The 15,060-nt window shown below is 40.6% G+C and overlaps 1 protein-coding gene across 1 annotated transcript in view; it reads right to left on the minus strand.

Annotated features, from left to right (window-relative positions):
* Positions 1-15,060, minus strand: part of CALCR (calcitonin receptor) — a 65,761-nt gene that overhangs the window by 39,041 nt on the left and 11,660 nt on the right. The window contains exons 3-5 of the mRNA XM_009286336.1: positions 13,409-13,521; positions 9,122-9,213; positions 2,949-3,075 (exon numbers count right to left, since the gene is read on the minus strand). Of these exons, the coding sequence (XP_009284611.1) occupies positions 2,949-3,075; positions 9,122-9,213; positions 13,409-13,521 (332 nt within the window). The remainder of the gene's footprint in view (positions 1-2,948; positions 3,076-9,121; positions 9,214-13,408; positions 13,522-15,060) is intronic.

Raw genomic sequence — 15,060 nt, forward strand, 5'->3', positions numbered from 1 at the left:
TCAAGTGTCTCTGAACCTTTTTCATTGCTTCTTTGCTTCTCATATGGCCACCTGAGCTCACATCTTTCTCTTCCATCATTTCAGATCCAGATAAATCTCAGAGAGAGAGAAAGAGAAGAAGAGAGAGAGAGAGAGTATTATATAAACAGCAGAAAAAAACAAGGTAAAAAAGCAAATTAAGATATATTGAAAAAGTGGCTTGACTTACCATTTTACATGACCAGAATGATCATCAAAGGGTTTAATTCTGTGCAGCAATCTATATGCGAGTAAAGATGCAGTACAACCTCTCCTCACGTAAATGATGCTTTGGATTGTCTCACATCTTTTGTGTCTGGATACAGGGAGAATGTGGGTGTCTTGGTGTTAGGGATGAATTTCCTCTCTTGCTCCTTCTGTCTTTTCTCTTTGTTATTTAACAGAACCTTCTTTCTTCTTTCAAAATTGTATGGATTTGTTGATATCCTCATAAATATGTATTCACTGTAAGTATTTTCCCATGGCATTGCATATTTAAAATCTATTGTGAAACTTTATGCAGGGAAAAAAAAAGCAGGAGCTATTGGGGTGGAAACACATTTATTATTTTGCAGAATAAATACCACCAACTTCATCTCTGTATATGGCCATTACATACGGGGTATCTGTGACTGTTTGAAATTCCTTCTACACACTTCAGTATTCCTGTATATATTGGAAATAGGAGCCACACACACGAGCCTGTCAAGCTCAGAAGATGCACAGGTGGAAAGTAGATAAATGCAGCAAACTACAGAAAGTCAGAAGTAGTCATCTTAAAATGGGCTTAATAAAACAGAGGGTGCAGTAGGGATAGAAAAAAAACAAGCTATAAAGCCTTCATTTGCTCTGTTAATTAGCATTAAAATAAAAATATGGGAATCTACATGGTGGAATAAGTAAATTTTTAATATAAATCCTTTAAGTCTTCATATACTTAAAAGGATAATATATGTAATTTCATCATGTGTTAAAAACTTGCCCCTGGCAGTTCATTTTCTTTTCCCAGTCATGTATTTACAAGTTTATTATGTTACTAAAATAACAGAATATACTTTCTAGTAATGTTGGGAGACTTTGAACGTATTAGCAGGTCACGTCACCTCCTTTTTTTCTGATTTTTTTTTAAGGAAGGAAAATCTAGAAAGTGAGGCAAGATCAAGCAGTGAGTGTACCCTCATCCCATACTTGACTGCAGAACAAGAATGGGAGACCCCAGGTCTTCTGGCCCCAAGTTTTGTACCTCGCCTCCAGACAGCAGTTCACTGCTAAGTCAACGACATGCAAACTTGGTCTGGAAGAAGAAAGTGCAAAACAAGAGCTTTGCTCATCAAAGCACGTGCTTAGCTGACTGGTTGTTGCCATGTTTGCTAACACAGCTATATTCGGTAACATCAGTGGAAGGACACCGGCTTGGGCTATTTCTGTGACTGTATTCAGCACTAAGGGTTCTCTTCATAGTCCGGCCCAAGACCTGAAAGCTGACTGCATACATGAACCTCTGCACTGCTCTGGGGCCCCACGGCCTCCAAAGGTAACCACTTATGTCATTTCTATACTGTCTGTTGCCATAGCAACGGAGGTTGGGGTTTTCATCAGGTGATGCTCAGCGTGCCAGTACCTGTCCTGTGGCTACGTGGCTCTACTGAAGCCTCTGAGAGCTTTGTCATTGACTTCGCTGGGGTCAAGATTTCACTCCAAATAAAGATCCAGCCCAAAGGCACTAGATACAGCTTTTAAATGAAATCTTAGAGCACAAGAGTCCTCGCCACAGCCTCAACTTTTAGTTTAAAGCTTCAGATAATTTACTTCTGCTGTCAGGAAGTATCACTCTTAACCTTGAGGTAATGATCTTGCTTCAATTTAGGTGCCTGATATCATGTGCCAGCTTCTTATCTTCAAATATCAAGTGTATTTTCATTGCATCTCTTGCACAGGCTATGTAGGTATGATGCTATGCAGTAAGGAGAAACAAAATGTGTGTTTTTTTAATTATTCTTCTGCTCTTTTATTTTTTAATCTCCAGATGGTCCCTGGAACTGGTGATGTTTTCTTTAGTCTATATATTTCCTGCTTTAATTAGCTTACTTAACCAGTGAGCTTTAATTAGCTTACTTAACCAGCACACTTTTGAGACACACACGTGATGGGATAATATCAGGTGCTAATGTTTAATTGCTTTCACAAAATTAGAAGCAGATAAATGGTTGAACCATAATTGAACGATCTTATTAGAAGACAAGCTGAGCAGTGTTGTGACATAACTAGAGAGATTCCCAGGCTTGGGTTAATTTCACATCAGCCGGGGCGGCTGTAATGACGGCAAGCACAATGCGACTGTTCTGTTAAAGAGCAAAATCAGAGCTGGGTGACGGACATCTGCCATACATATTTATCAGCTGAGGGGTTGGCACAATTTGTATCACTATCTAGGAGCGGTAAAGCAAGCTATTGCCTTGTTTTACCACCTCCCAAGAAAAAAAATGCAGCAAACCGATCTTTTGGGGGGATTTTGAAAAAAGTCGTATCCCTCTCCATCCCTGCCCCTCCCCAGCATGTGCGTCTGTGAGAAAGGACAGGCAGCCACCAAGAGCACCTGTCCCTTCGGGGGCTTTGTTGGGAAATGTCAGGTAGTTAGTGCCAAGAGAGGTGGGGAACTGACACAAGAGCAGTGGGGATCTGACACAGGTTTATAAGGATGGGCTGGCTGTAGCAAGTCTGAGGCTTCTCCCTCTTGTACCAAATTCAAAGATTTTTATTACTCGGTGAAAGATCTAGGCAAGGTTGAGTGAAATTCTCAGAATTTGCACCCTCCGTGCATGTTTTACCAGATGGCTGTCATTAACCGGTGAACGGGAACGTCTGGTTTCGGCGTGGCCGTAGTAGTTTTACTTGGGTGTTAAGATGGAGAAGAATCATGCAGTACTTACAGGATCCCTTTTTACAAGGCCCGGGTTAGGCACAACAGCAATGAGGTGGGCAATTGTAAACACGGAGTTCAGCACATAAGAAAAAAACAAATTCTTATGCAGTGTTATCCTTTGACAGCTGAGGCTCCTGAAAAATATGTAGCACACGTCGTAAATTAGTATTTTTCTTCTGATGTCACTTTAACAAGCTTTCTGGCAACAATCTCAAGAATGCCTTTTGGCAAGGCGTAATCGGAAAATACATGCCTTGCATTGCAGCCATAACCTCTGACAAATTTTTGGTTTTGTTTTTACACCTGTTTAGCACCACATGCTTTTTAGCCCATGTCGTAAAAAGCCATCCGGCTACATTCTCAGCCCTTGACGCCTGCCTTTATTTCATGGTAATCGAGATATTAAGTGGTGAAGCAGAACCCTGAGAGTTTAGATGCACGTGATACAAGTAATGAACATCAGGAATAGTGCTTTATAAGTAACTGTTCCCTGGAGACTCAATTTCTTAAATATTCAGATGAAAATTATTTGCTACTTCAGGAATTAGTGGTGAGACAGGATGGGAACTTTGGGCAGGAATCCCCTTAAATTACAGGGGGATTTGAGTTGGTATCCTGCATGTTTCTAACTCCATCTGAGATCCCAAATCAGAAGAGTTGTTTTCCTGCTCAGAAGGAGCAGCAATCTTTTCTGAATGGCTGATTTTGGGGAGGGTAGGAGTTCTGCTATTGTGGGTAGCAGAATTTCACAAGAGAAGTTCACAGGACTCTTGTGCAACCAAATCATGACTGCGGTTTGCTATCTGAACCGTCTCCCCTTTCTAATTCATGCCCAAATCCTCATGGCACCTCCTCAGCTACCCCTGATGCAGAGAACAACGCCCCTGTGGTGCTCCATGCCCCAGTGCACAGCCTGGAGCTGGCAGGAGGTGACTGCAGAAAGGCAATCATGGAGTTGTTAGATAATGCTGTGATGTCTGTATTCAGTGATCACCGAGAGCAAGCAGGCAAAACTGGTAGGTAAAAAACAGCTAAGAGCAAGTATCGCTGTCTCACTGAGGCAAGCCTCCCCCTCGGCACTAGGAGTCTTTTGCAGTCTGGAACGGAGCACAGGCTGTGACTTTCTGATGCTCTGCGTGTGGAGGCTAATGCAGAATGCACTTTCTTTAAAAGCAGAGAGCTAATCTAACCAACTGAACTCTTGTTTGTTTATTTATTTATTTTTATTTTTCAGCTCTTTGGTCGCCTGTTGCTTATTCTTAGTTCTCCTTACACCTATTTTCTGAGTTATTGGATGGAATTCTTCCTTCAGCTTGAGGTCATCCTTCTGGTTATGGTCATCCTCATCCTGCAATCTCATCACTTTTGTTGACCTCCTTGTTTACCAAGACACCTTCTTTGGTTCAGGATGTCCATGAGATGCAGGTCCTGGGGGCTAGGAATGAGAGTATCTCTTTACACTTGCCTTGATTTTATATTCTTCTTTTAGCATCAGCTACTGGCAACTGTTGAGCACCAGATATGCGGCTAGGTGCACTTTCAAGTTTGATCCACTGTAGGACAGGATATTGGGCAAAACAGACCGTTCTTTAGAGCTGTTTTTCCTACACTGTGTTCTTGTGCTTACTCCATCTGTATTTGCCCTCATGACAAATCCAGTCTAACGTTCCTTTTCTGCTCCTAAGCTCTGGTGGTATTTATCCAGTCCTGATTCTTCCTTTCTCCCCATTCTCCATCACTATATTTTGCCTATGCTACTAACCCCACTTTTCTTGGGACACTATCATGTGCCCATCTCCCTCTTATCTTTCTCTTGCAGTCCTGGGAACAGGATTGGTGTGATGCCAATTATCTTCCCAAGAAATAAAAATTTCCCTATTACTTAGAGCAGTCTCTTCAGCTTTTGGCCACAGAGATGCAGACCCTTGTCTCTCCAGCTGCCTCTCTACATGACTACTGGTACAGAAAGACAGTCTTTTGTGATAATCTCTGCCAGGTACATGTGCCTCCACTCCCATTCCTGTCCTTCCTCACTGCTCCACTTGACTTTTGCCAATCTTATTCCTCTATTAAATTGGACTGTTCTTCACTGCATGTTGCCTTCATCTGCTGTCCAAGCTCCTTTCCCTGCCTGCCTTCCTCTCTTAGTTTTAGTCCTGCATTGCTGTCCTACTTTCCTCTCAGTATTCCCCACCTTTTTTCCTTGACTCCAGCTTTCATGTTAAAGACCCATCTGGATCATTAAGCGTATATTTCCATACTCTCACTTTTTAATTTGACCTTCAGTGTTTACCACCAAAATGGCATCAGCACCTGCCTGACTCAGTCCACACCGAGAGGAGAACATTCTAGCAAAACCAAAACCCTTACTTGATTCATCCACTCTGCTGGTTTTGACAATCATCTGTAATCTTCTCCTTCTCTGACCTCTCTTAGCTCTCTTCCTGACCCTCTTCCTGATTTCCTAATCATTCCTTCGTGGTGTTTTTGAAGGCTCCTTGTCACCCCCCACCCATCCTTCTGTATGCTCCCTACTCTGCTTCATTAATCAGTATGGAAGAAGGCATCACTAAGCCAGTCATCAGGATCTAAAACTTGTGAGGTTTTTGTGTCACTACGCCTCTATCAATTGTGTCCCAGAGTTTCAGAGTCTCCTGTGTTTCTCGTGGTTCTCCTGTGTTTCACATCTATCCTATGTCTCCCACATTTCCTTTGACAGAGATAGGTCCTCCTCTCTACTCACAGAGTCACCTTTACTTTTGAGTTCCTATCTCCACTTCTCTATTGCATCTAAGATATTTTGACTTCCAAGGAGCTTTTAGCATTATTTTCTTCATAGATCTGCGCTGTGAATCTGTCATTTCTTCTCTTTCATGAATATCGAGAATACTGATTTTCACCCCCAGCCAGTTATTTTCCATGTCCTACCCACTTGTTTAGTTTTCAAATTATTTTTCATACTTTCTACCATACTCACCCTTACCCCTGGGGAAAACTCCCAACAAACTTCCACAGATTATCCTTCCACCCATTATCCTTCTTCAACTCCTTTTAAAAGCCTTGGCAACAATTAGACTGCAGGTGCCTTCACAACACACCATCTATTATTCTGGCAAATCTAAACTTACTGTACTCCCCATCTGTCTTTATACAAATGTCTTTGTTTTAATAATTCAATTGGAAGTGATTTGGAGCTAGGAGTCCCTTTTTTCTTTTGTGTTTTATCATATAAGATAATGGGGTCTCAGTTTGCAATTATAAAAATATTGCAATAATGTGATGATGCATGTAACTGTTAGACACTCTACTTTATGAATACTGTCTCCTGTTATGAGTTAGTATTGCTTAGTGATGCTCGTCACTACTGATTCAGTATTCCCTTCTGTAAAGTACTGCAACATCTGTGATGCCAGATCATTATGAATCTTGATACCCAAAATTGAAAGGAAAATAAATCTCTGCCAAGAAGGACTTATATGTGGGAAACAGCAACCTCTGCAAGCTGTTCATTGCTGCCTCTGCAGTCAAAGGCTATTATATGGCTGCAAAACCATCTCTTGCTATCTGATTGACTGACCGGTTGACAGCTTGCCTTCTACTGAAGGTCAAATAATCCATCGCTGTCATAGCCAGATGATAGAAAACAACTGAAGGTAACACAAACCCTGCTCCCATACAGCTTTATTCTCACTTTCTTATGATCGTGGTTTGGTTTCCTCTTTGTCCTCCGATTTTGCAGCACTTTGTTTTAATTCCTTTCTCTACTTCTTCCTGTAACCTTTGTGTCATGCATTAGTCATGGAAGGGGAAGGTGAAGTGGAGGAGGAAAGAGAGGAGGAGGTGTGTTACTGTCTGGAAGGCTGCTGCAAAGATGAGTCTTTCAGCGCGGCCTGGGACCGGTCAGGATTGTGCGTTGTCTGTGACTCAGAGCTAGGATTGAGTCAGACAGCCTGATCCTGCCTCGCTCACTGCAAGAAAACACCTTCTTGGTCCATTTTGGGCAGCCAGTTTAACCAGATCCTGTCTTTACTGTCCCAAAGAACTCTGAAGCCTGGGTATAGGATTCCAAATCAGATTAAATTGTGCTCTTCCCAGTTTTCTCAAAGCATTACTGTGGCTGTGGTTTTGTGCTCTTTGTCTTTACATAGATGGGAAGGGAAATCATCAGTTTATTGGGCAGAGTTTCTAGCTATCTCTGTATCTGATTACTGCACATTATCACAGTCACTCATCAGATTGCGTCTCTGGAAATTAGCAGGATTCACAACCTGTATTTTGGATCCACCTATTTTGAGCCTGTAATCTTACAGACTCTTATAGTCTATGCAAAGTCCAACCATTTGATTTTCCTATGTTTCCTAGACTCGTGGTGGTGGGGATGTTGTGGGCTTGTTCTTTTACTACCCTTCCTGTCACAGAGTTGAGGCACAGACATCTAACTGTATAGCCCTCAGATTTATGCCAGCTTCTTCTGGCCTCTCAATTTACTAAGCATACCCTTTTCCAGCCTATATGGACACCCTCATCCATGGTGTACCTTTCCAGGGACCAGCAGCAGATGAAGTAATCAGGGAGAAGCTTTGCATAATGTTACTAAGAAAAATACTAATAGAGGGCACACAACTTGAACACATCTGTGGATATGTAGTACATATAGATCAAAATTGGGACCAGAAATTGGCTAAGGTGCCTCTTGTAAGATTCAGATTAAATGATACAGGCACTCTGAGGCTAGAACTGATTTAAGCACTGGCACAAGGGGTTTTGTGGAGCACCTTTCACTGCAGATTTTTAGAGCAAGGCAACCATCCCTTGTGCACTAGAGGTGGGGGTTCAGCAAGGGGTTCTTTTTATCAGGTTATAACTCTGTGTGTTATTTATTCAGAAGCATTTGTAATTGTTTCTATTACTCTTACTTTGTTTCCCAGTGTGCAGTGTGGGGAATACTCCTTTGTATCCTTGGAAACCTTTATCCAGGTAAAGTTGGAAAATTTTACCTGCCTTTTTAGATTATCTTGCAGTTATCTCCAGATATGCTCTACTGATGGTGAGCATTTCCCTATCTCTGGTCATGAACTGATGGTCTGGCTATCTGATTACAAGTAACTGATGCACCTTTGCTGAAATCAGTAAGCTACCATCCCATTTGGGTCGTTATACTGGATGTATCATTCTGTTTCATCAAAGTATCTGTGAACAGACATTACAACCCTGATTTCTGAGTGTGTTATCAGTCCAGGAAGTTTGCAGTTTATAGTAATGTTACGAAAGTGAAATACCTTAAAAAGATTGCTTAGGAGATAGAAGAATATAGCTTATGCAAGTCATCATAGCTCTGGATGTACAATAGCTCAGGATCTTGTCCATTGTTTATTCTTGAATATTTTCCCCAGTGCCTTTGATGTCTTCTAGTGCTTACCATTTCCCTGAGCTGAAAACCGAAGGCTGTTCCCAGACAGCCCTTCACTACTGATTGCGACTGAAGCTGTGACTACATGTCTGACGGCAAACCTGAGCTCCCTCTGCTCCTTCACTGCAGACATTATAATAAATAGTGTGCAGACAGGTTCTCTAAAGGACAAGATTTAAATGCTCTAGTTAAGTTGCCATACAGCAGCTGCAATGCTTTCAGTGAATATCAATTTAGTTTCCTTTAAAGTTCTGATACAGCACATCACTGTTTTTCCTTTTAATGCTGATGACAGGCTACACACCAGTGTCAGATTCACACTTAGTGCTGAGTCCTGTAAGCCACCTACTCAAGTCAATAGCTCAGTCCTTCAGCATCAGATGAAGGTATTCCTGTCCTTCAGGAGCTGGGGGCTCCAAGCCACTGCCCTGTGCAGCCACCGCACCTGCCAGAGGCTGGACGTGCCCTTCAAGGAACGATAGGCAACTGGTAAATGAAGGGCCTTACCGCATCCCCAGTCACACCATTTCCCTATGGGCTGCACTTTTACACCAGTCTTGATAAATCTAACAGCATGATCTTGGCTACGCACCACTGGGAGATGTCCCATTGGTGAGAGGACCCTGTGCTGAGACTTTTTTACCAGGATTATATAAAAAGGCACTCAGAAGAGCTGTTTCTCACTGCCATGTCCCCTTCCAAGCTTTTCTTTGGTTACCACTTGAGATCCCTCAGGGAAAGGAGAGAGAGTGTCTGTAAGAAACACTTACTTGAAATAGAAGAAAATTGCCAAGGAAATCAACAGGGATGTTATAGACAAAGCATGGCCAACGATCGCCATATAATAAAGTATGAACGCCATCTGCAATTTAACAAAAAGAAAAGGCAAACATGAATAATTTGCAGGCACTTGGGTCTTTTTCTCATTAAGGAAGAATCTACAAAATCAACCTCCCATTTTGTATTTCTTTTCTTTCAAAGGTTCTTTTTCAATATACTTTTAATACCAGCAATCTGTTAAATAGCATGACTCATGGTCTAAAGATGAGATAAGTGTTTCTTACGTGAACTGATCTGTTTCTGCTGCACTGAAGTAACTGATGAAATACCTGCTCACACTGCGCATCACTAACTTTCCCAAGCTCTAGGAGAGTGCAGCAGACATAATACATTTGGATTTTCAAAAAGCCCATGACAAGTTTCCACACACAAAAAAATTATTAAAGAAAATAGTTTGCCACAGGATTGGAAGAAAGCTTTTATGGTTTGAAAGCATCTTAAACAACAGGGACCAAAAGCTTAATGGTCACTTTTGGAGATGAGTCAGTGGTTAGGTACCCTCAGGACTGGTATCGCAGATGGCATTTTGTTCAACTTATTCATCAATGACCTCATGCAGAGAAATCTCTAAGTTTCCAGGTGATACTTAGGTCTTCCAGATAATAGTGAGGGACTCCAGAAGGGCCTCATATAACTGAGGGGACAAGAAGATGCTATATGATCTTTAATACAGAAAAAAGCAGAGCAGTACACCTAGGACAAACGATCCAAACCCTGTCTACACAATGCTGAACTCAGAACTGGAAACCAAACTCAGGAAGGAGATCTTGGAGTCATCCTGGCCAATTATCTGAATCATTGGCTTACTGTGTAACAACAGCCAAAAAGTCAACAAAATGTTGGATATCATCAGGAAAGGCACTAAGGGTAGAACATCATTGTGCCTCTGTTTAAAATTTACATCGCACATCTTAAATGCATGTGTGTTTCAAGTCTCCACACCTTATGGACATGGCAGAGCAAAGGTGCAAAGGTGGCAACTAAAATAACTGAGGTAGAGTAGCTGTGTTATGACGAGTGGGTACAAATGCTGGGATTCTCCCCTTTGGAGAGGAGAAGTCAGAGGGGGCTTATGATTAAGGCCTACAGAGTCATGAAAGCAACAGATGAGATGAAAATTATCCTACCGTACTAGAACAGCACACCCTGAGACAAATTCTGGTTCACGCTGGTGAGAACCTTGCTATTGGGCAACTAGATGGTCTTACAGTGCCGTGAAGCCAGTGTGCACGAACAGACAATTGGGCTTTCACTTTGACTAATATCAGTGAAATCTAAGATAGGCCTATCCATATTTTGTATGCCAATAGTGAAACAAAATCACAGGATAGCACCTGGGCTGCAGAATGCTGAGATATTTAAATGTCATACTTTGGTCTCAGCCAAGCTCTTAAGCATCACCCAGCTGTCAGAAGACTGCAAGAGGCTAAATGGCATGCCAGGCTTCAGCATTGCCTTCTTTTCTGAAAGCACTAATATAGTATCAGCCTGTCCTGAAAAAAAGACTAGATAGCAGGCCTTAGTTCCTCTGCTGGGTTTATTTTCTTTTCAGCTCCACTTCATTCATTTTTCTTTTGTTATGCATGAGCAATTTTCCTTTTTTCAACTATTAGATTAATTTCTTTCTGTAGCCCTAGGTTTTGCCACTCACATTTTTTGGTGTTTCCCAGTAATTTTAACTTTCAAACTTTCATTTGAAAACAAATATGAATAAAATTCAGAAAACAAAGCCATTCCCCTTAGCAAAGGTGCACATCTTCTTATCTAGTTTGTTCTTCAGTCATTTTACAACTTTGGAATCAGCTCCTGCTTTTGTTAAGCTAAGTAGTGGTGGCCTGATTCAGATTTAAACCAAAGTCACATTTACACCTTCCTGACCATGTAGAACAGACATGTTCTGAGTGTAAATATCATTCACCAAATTACAGAAATCTATGCATATTTACTGCAAATACTGTAGGCCTCCTAGTTTTCCTTCACAAAGACTAACCACAACATTGCTAGTGAGCCCAAATGCTTCACAACTTGTTCTGAGACCACCAGCAACCCCAGAGAGGGAAGCCCAGAGTGCAGAGAAGATGAGACAACTTTCTGAATACAGAGTAGTGGGAGAAGTTTTTACCTGTGTGCATGTGACATTTCTTCCACTCTATACTAAGTGGTTGCTATGGTTTTTCATTATATTAGATTGATATAATTTTTAAGCCTGAATTCAATTTACAGATGAACTGTTCAAAAATATGTTGTTTTGCTGCCTATCTTGTATACAACCTTTAGCCTGAAACAGCTAGAAGTAGGAAAGGCTTCCAGATAACTACATGCAAGTCTATGTCCACCCCAGAGGACTCTTGGTTATTCCAACTATCTACCGTTCTGCATACGACTGCTAAATCAGTTTAACTGTGTATCTGGGACTCAGCAATAGCATTTTTGATTACTCCATGTAAACTTACTATGGTAACTGCTCAAAAAAGCTTTCCAAATGCAACGAAGACAGATCAGAATGGACTGAACCGTCAGCTAACAAAGCATATGGTCTACCACCACATTTTTAAGAACTGGCTGCAATATTTTTTTTTAAGTGATCTGTCTCAAAAACATAGCATGTTGGTATTTCCAGTTAACTTCAAACAAATAATGAACGATTTTATTAATTTCTGCACTCCTTGAACTGGCAGTCTGTCATGTCCTTTCTGACATATAGGACTTACAACACACTGACTCACCAAATTTTTAGCTTATGCAGATTTTGTCATCCTGGGCTTAGAAAACTTCTAAAAGAAACACTTAAATGTTCTTTTTTGTCCCTCTAGAATTCTTCACTTGAGGAAAGAGAATTCTCTAATAGGAATACCTCCTACTCAGTTAATTAGATTATCTGTAGGTACATGGAAAGAGTCTACAGATGAAGCATACTCCTGTTTTTGAAGACTTGGATTAAAGGTCATAATCTAACTTGGCATTTCTGTAAAGATAGATTCTTTCTGCATTTTCCATCATTTTTTATTTCAGAAGAATCTCGATGTACGTATAATTTTCCTTTGTGTTCTATCTGCACTTTGCTTGAATGATGTTCAAAATTGTTCTTCTGGAAGGCACGGATAATAGGCAACAGAACTACATTTTTTGCCTCCTTACATGGGCCAACATCTGGAAAAATTGTATTTTTATGGTGCTTCCATTTTATGCCTCTGTGATCTCAGATTGTTACTATTATTCTCTCTTTGTCACATAGGTAAGCCCCATTTTACCATGATGGTTCCTCATGCTGCAAAAACTTTTAGAATTCACCTCCTGCCTATTCCAGTAGACTTTTCCAAGGCCCTTTGGGCTGAATCGTTACTAAATATAACCATGTACTGCTTTTTGGCTGCATAAAAAAAGGTCTTCCAACACAAACCTGAAATCAAATCACTTTTTGACTCTTTTCCTTCCACAATTCCAAATAGTCACAAATTATTCTGTCACAAATCTGTAATCAGATTTTCCTGGAGCTCCACTCACAGTTGAGAAATATGTTTATTTTCATGAGCTTCCCTAACTTAATTTTTTTTAAGCTTTTCTCAGATTTCTCTCTCCTTGTTTCTGTCGGTGCTTTTATATTTAGTTCTCCTCTTTCAGCTTAGCAACTTGATTTTGGAAATATTGATGCAAATGCTTAATTCATTATTGTAAATAGTCTCAATAACTTCAGTCAAACTGTTAAAGTTAAATGTGTTCAGGCTTGTAAGATTTTCTGGATTAATGGTACCTTCATAAATATTTCTTTTCAAAGGGAGTGAATACACGGTGATATTCTTTGCTTAAGAAAAATAATTTTAACTTATGTTAATATTTCTAGCCCTGCAGAGAAGACATCAACAGCTTGGAAGATACTTGTTACAGAAAGCAAAATTGAAATTCTAAAGGATCATTTTGTAACTGTTGGACAATCAGGGAAAATCATAGGAATTAAAAAGTGCATTTGAAAAATACTGAAAAACTTGTCACATGAATTGCTACTAAATTATCCACCCCGTAGCAAACCTATATTTATGTTTGAGCACTCATCAAATAATTTTAATAAGCTAAAATCACGAGGACAATGCTATTAAATTATTGTGCAACAAATAAAGCTGGAAGATGAGGACTATTCTGATCTCTTTCATATGTGTCTTACTGCTAGCCCAGCCCAAAACCATTCCCAAACAATCACTGCCTTTTTAACTGTAGCATACCTTCAATTTTTCAGAGGTGAAAGAGTTGCACAGGGTATAGTTGGACCAAGTTCGGTTGCTCTCAGGATGGCGGAACCAGTTTCCAGTTTCATCACAATATTTTGAAGCCCTCTCTGATGATAAATAGCAATAATAGTTATTTTAGCATATGCATATTACATATTTAAAAACCCATTAAAAAGAATTTCTGTGTTTGGAAATAAAATGTCTGCATAACAAAATCCAAAGGATTTTCCACTTGTGCAATTAATATACATTTTACTGGTTTGGTTTTTGTTTTTTTTTTCCTCAGAGATGTATCTGGTGGTGTACTTGTTTATCTGTCTCCTGTTGCCTTGAATGAATGCAGTAGCTTATACATACCCAGCCTTCATTCAGATGCAATTACTTATGTGATAATGATCCATTTAAAGAGACTGTTGAAAACTGTTTATGGAAGAGAAAGTTTCCTGAGGCCCTGATGCCGAACTTGAAGGAAGCGTGCAGGGTTTCAGGTATCAAGGGAAATAATTAGTTAAAAGTACTGTGTAGAGAAAGGGCAGCAAGCAATGTATAAACCGGAGCCTGGGTGCTGGAGATGCCGACAGCCCCAACACCAGTGCTGCGTTTATGCAGAGGGGTGGAAAAGTCCTTCCCAGCCTCTGCGCCAGCTAAATCCTGCCAGGGATGAGCGGGAGCACTGCTCGTTTTCCTCTGAGGCTGCAAAGCATGCAGGCATAGAGAGAAGCAGCTTCGCAAACATTTTGGCGCAGGTCCCAAGTGTCCAGTTTAATTTAAAATGGCTGCAGAGTTCTCTGTTTAAATAATCTGATGTGTGTTTGGCCCCTCCATGTGTGTCTTTGGTGCTGGTTCCTGCGCCGCAGGTGGCTCTGGCATCCTTCCCGACAGCCCTGCTGTACGGATTACTCTCCAGGTTCATGCTCCTTCTCACGTGTCCTTTTACTGTGGCAGGGGGACGGCTGGGCTTCAGCACCGTACAGCTCGGGGGGATGCCTGGAGCCGCAGATGTGTGCTGTGCCTGTGTCCTCCCGGCCACGCTCACATTTCTGCCTAGGAAACCCTGGATGCTGGGGCGCAGGCAGTCACTCCTAATCACCTGTCAAGTTTTGGACTAGTTCCTTTGGCCTTCTCTCAAGCATTAGCCACATGGGAGTCACTGGAAAGTTTGCCCGAGTAACAAAGGCAGGATAATATCAGAAACTTAAATTATTTGATGCTTTCTTAGATAGTGACACAGCTGTTTATTTATGAAAAACACAGTTTTTCAAGTCTGACTTTTAAAATAGTCTAAAAAGTCTATCTTGACTTCCCTTTGCCTATTCTAGCTTTATAATTTTATTGGCTTTATACATAGATTATCAGCATTTCCAGTCAATACACTTTTACAGAGCCAATTACCATTTGAACACATTTTCATTTTTTGACGTCAACATGTGCATTTATTTTTTTTAATCAGATCTGATGATTAATGATTCTATTAATTTGGAAGATTCGTATTCCCTCTATACACCCTAAAGAATGCAATTGATCATATTGGCAAGGTAAGGATTGTATAGACTGAGCTATCTTACTCTGACTAGAAATACACTTTATATAGTGCTATTGCAAAAAAAAAAAAAAAAAAAAAAAGAAAAAAATCCCCAAAAAAACAC

This window comes from Aptenodytes forsteri, unplaced genomic scaffold (genome assembly GCF_000699145.1).
Source record: "Aptenodytes forsteri isolate BGI_AS27 unplaced genomic scaffold, ASM69914v1 Scaffold55, whole genome shotgun sequence".
Classification (NCBI taxonomy): domain Eukaryota; kingdom Metazoa; phylum Chordata; class Aves; order Sphenisciformes; family Spheniscidae; genus Aptenodytes; species Aptenodytes forsteri.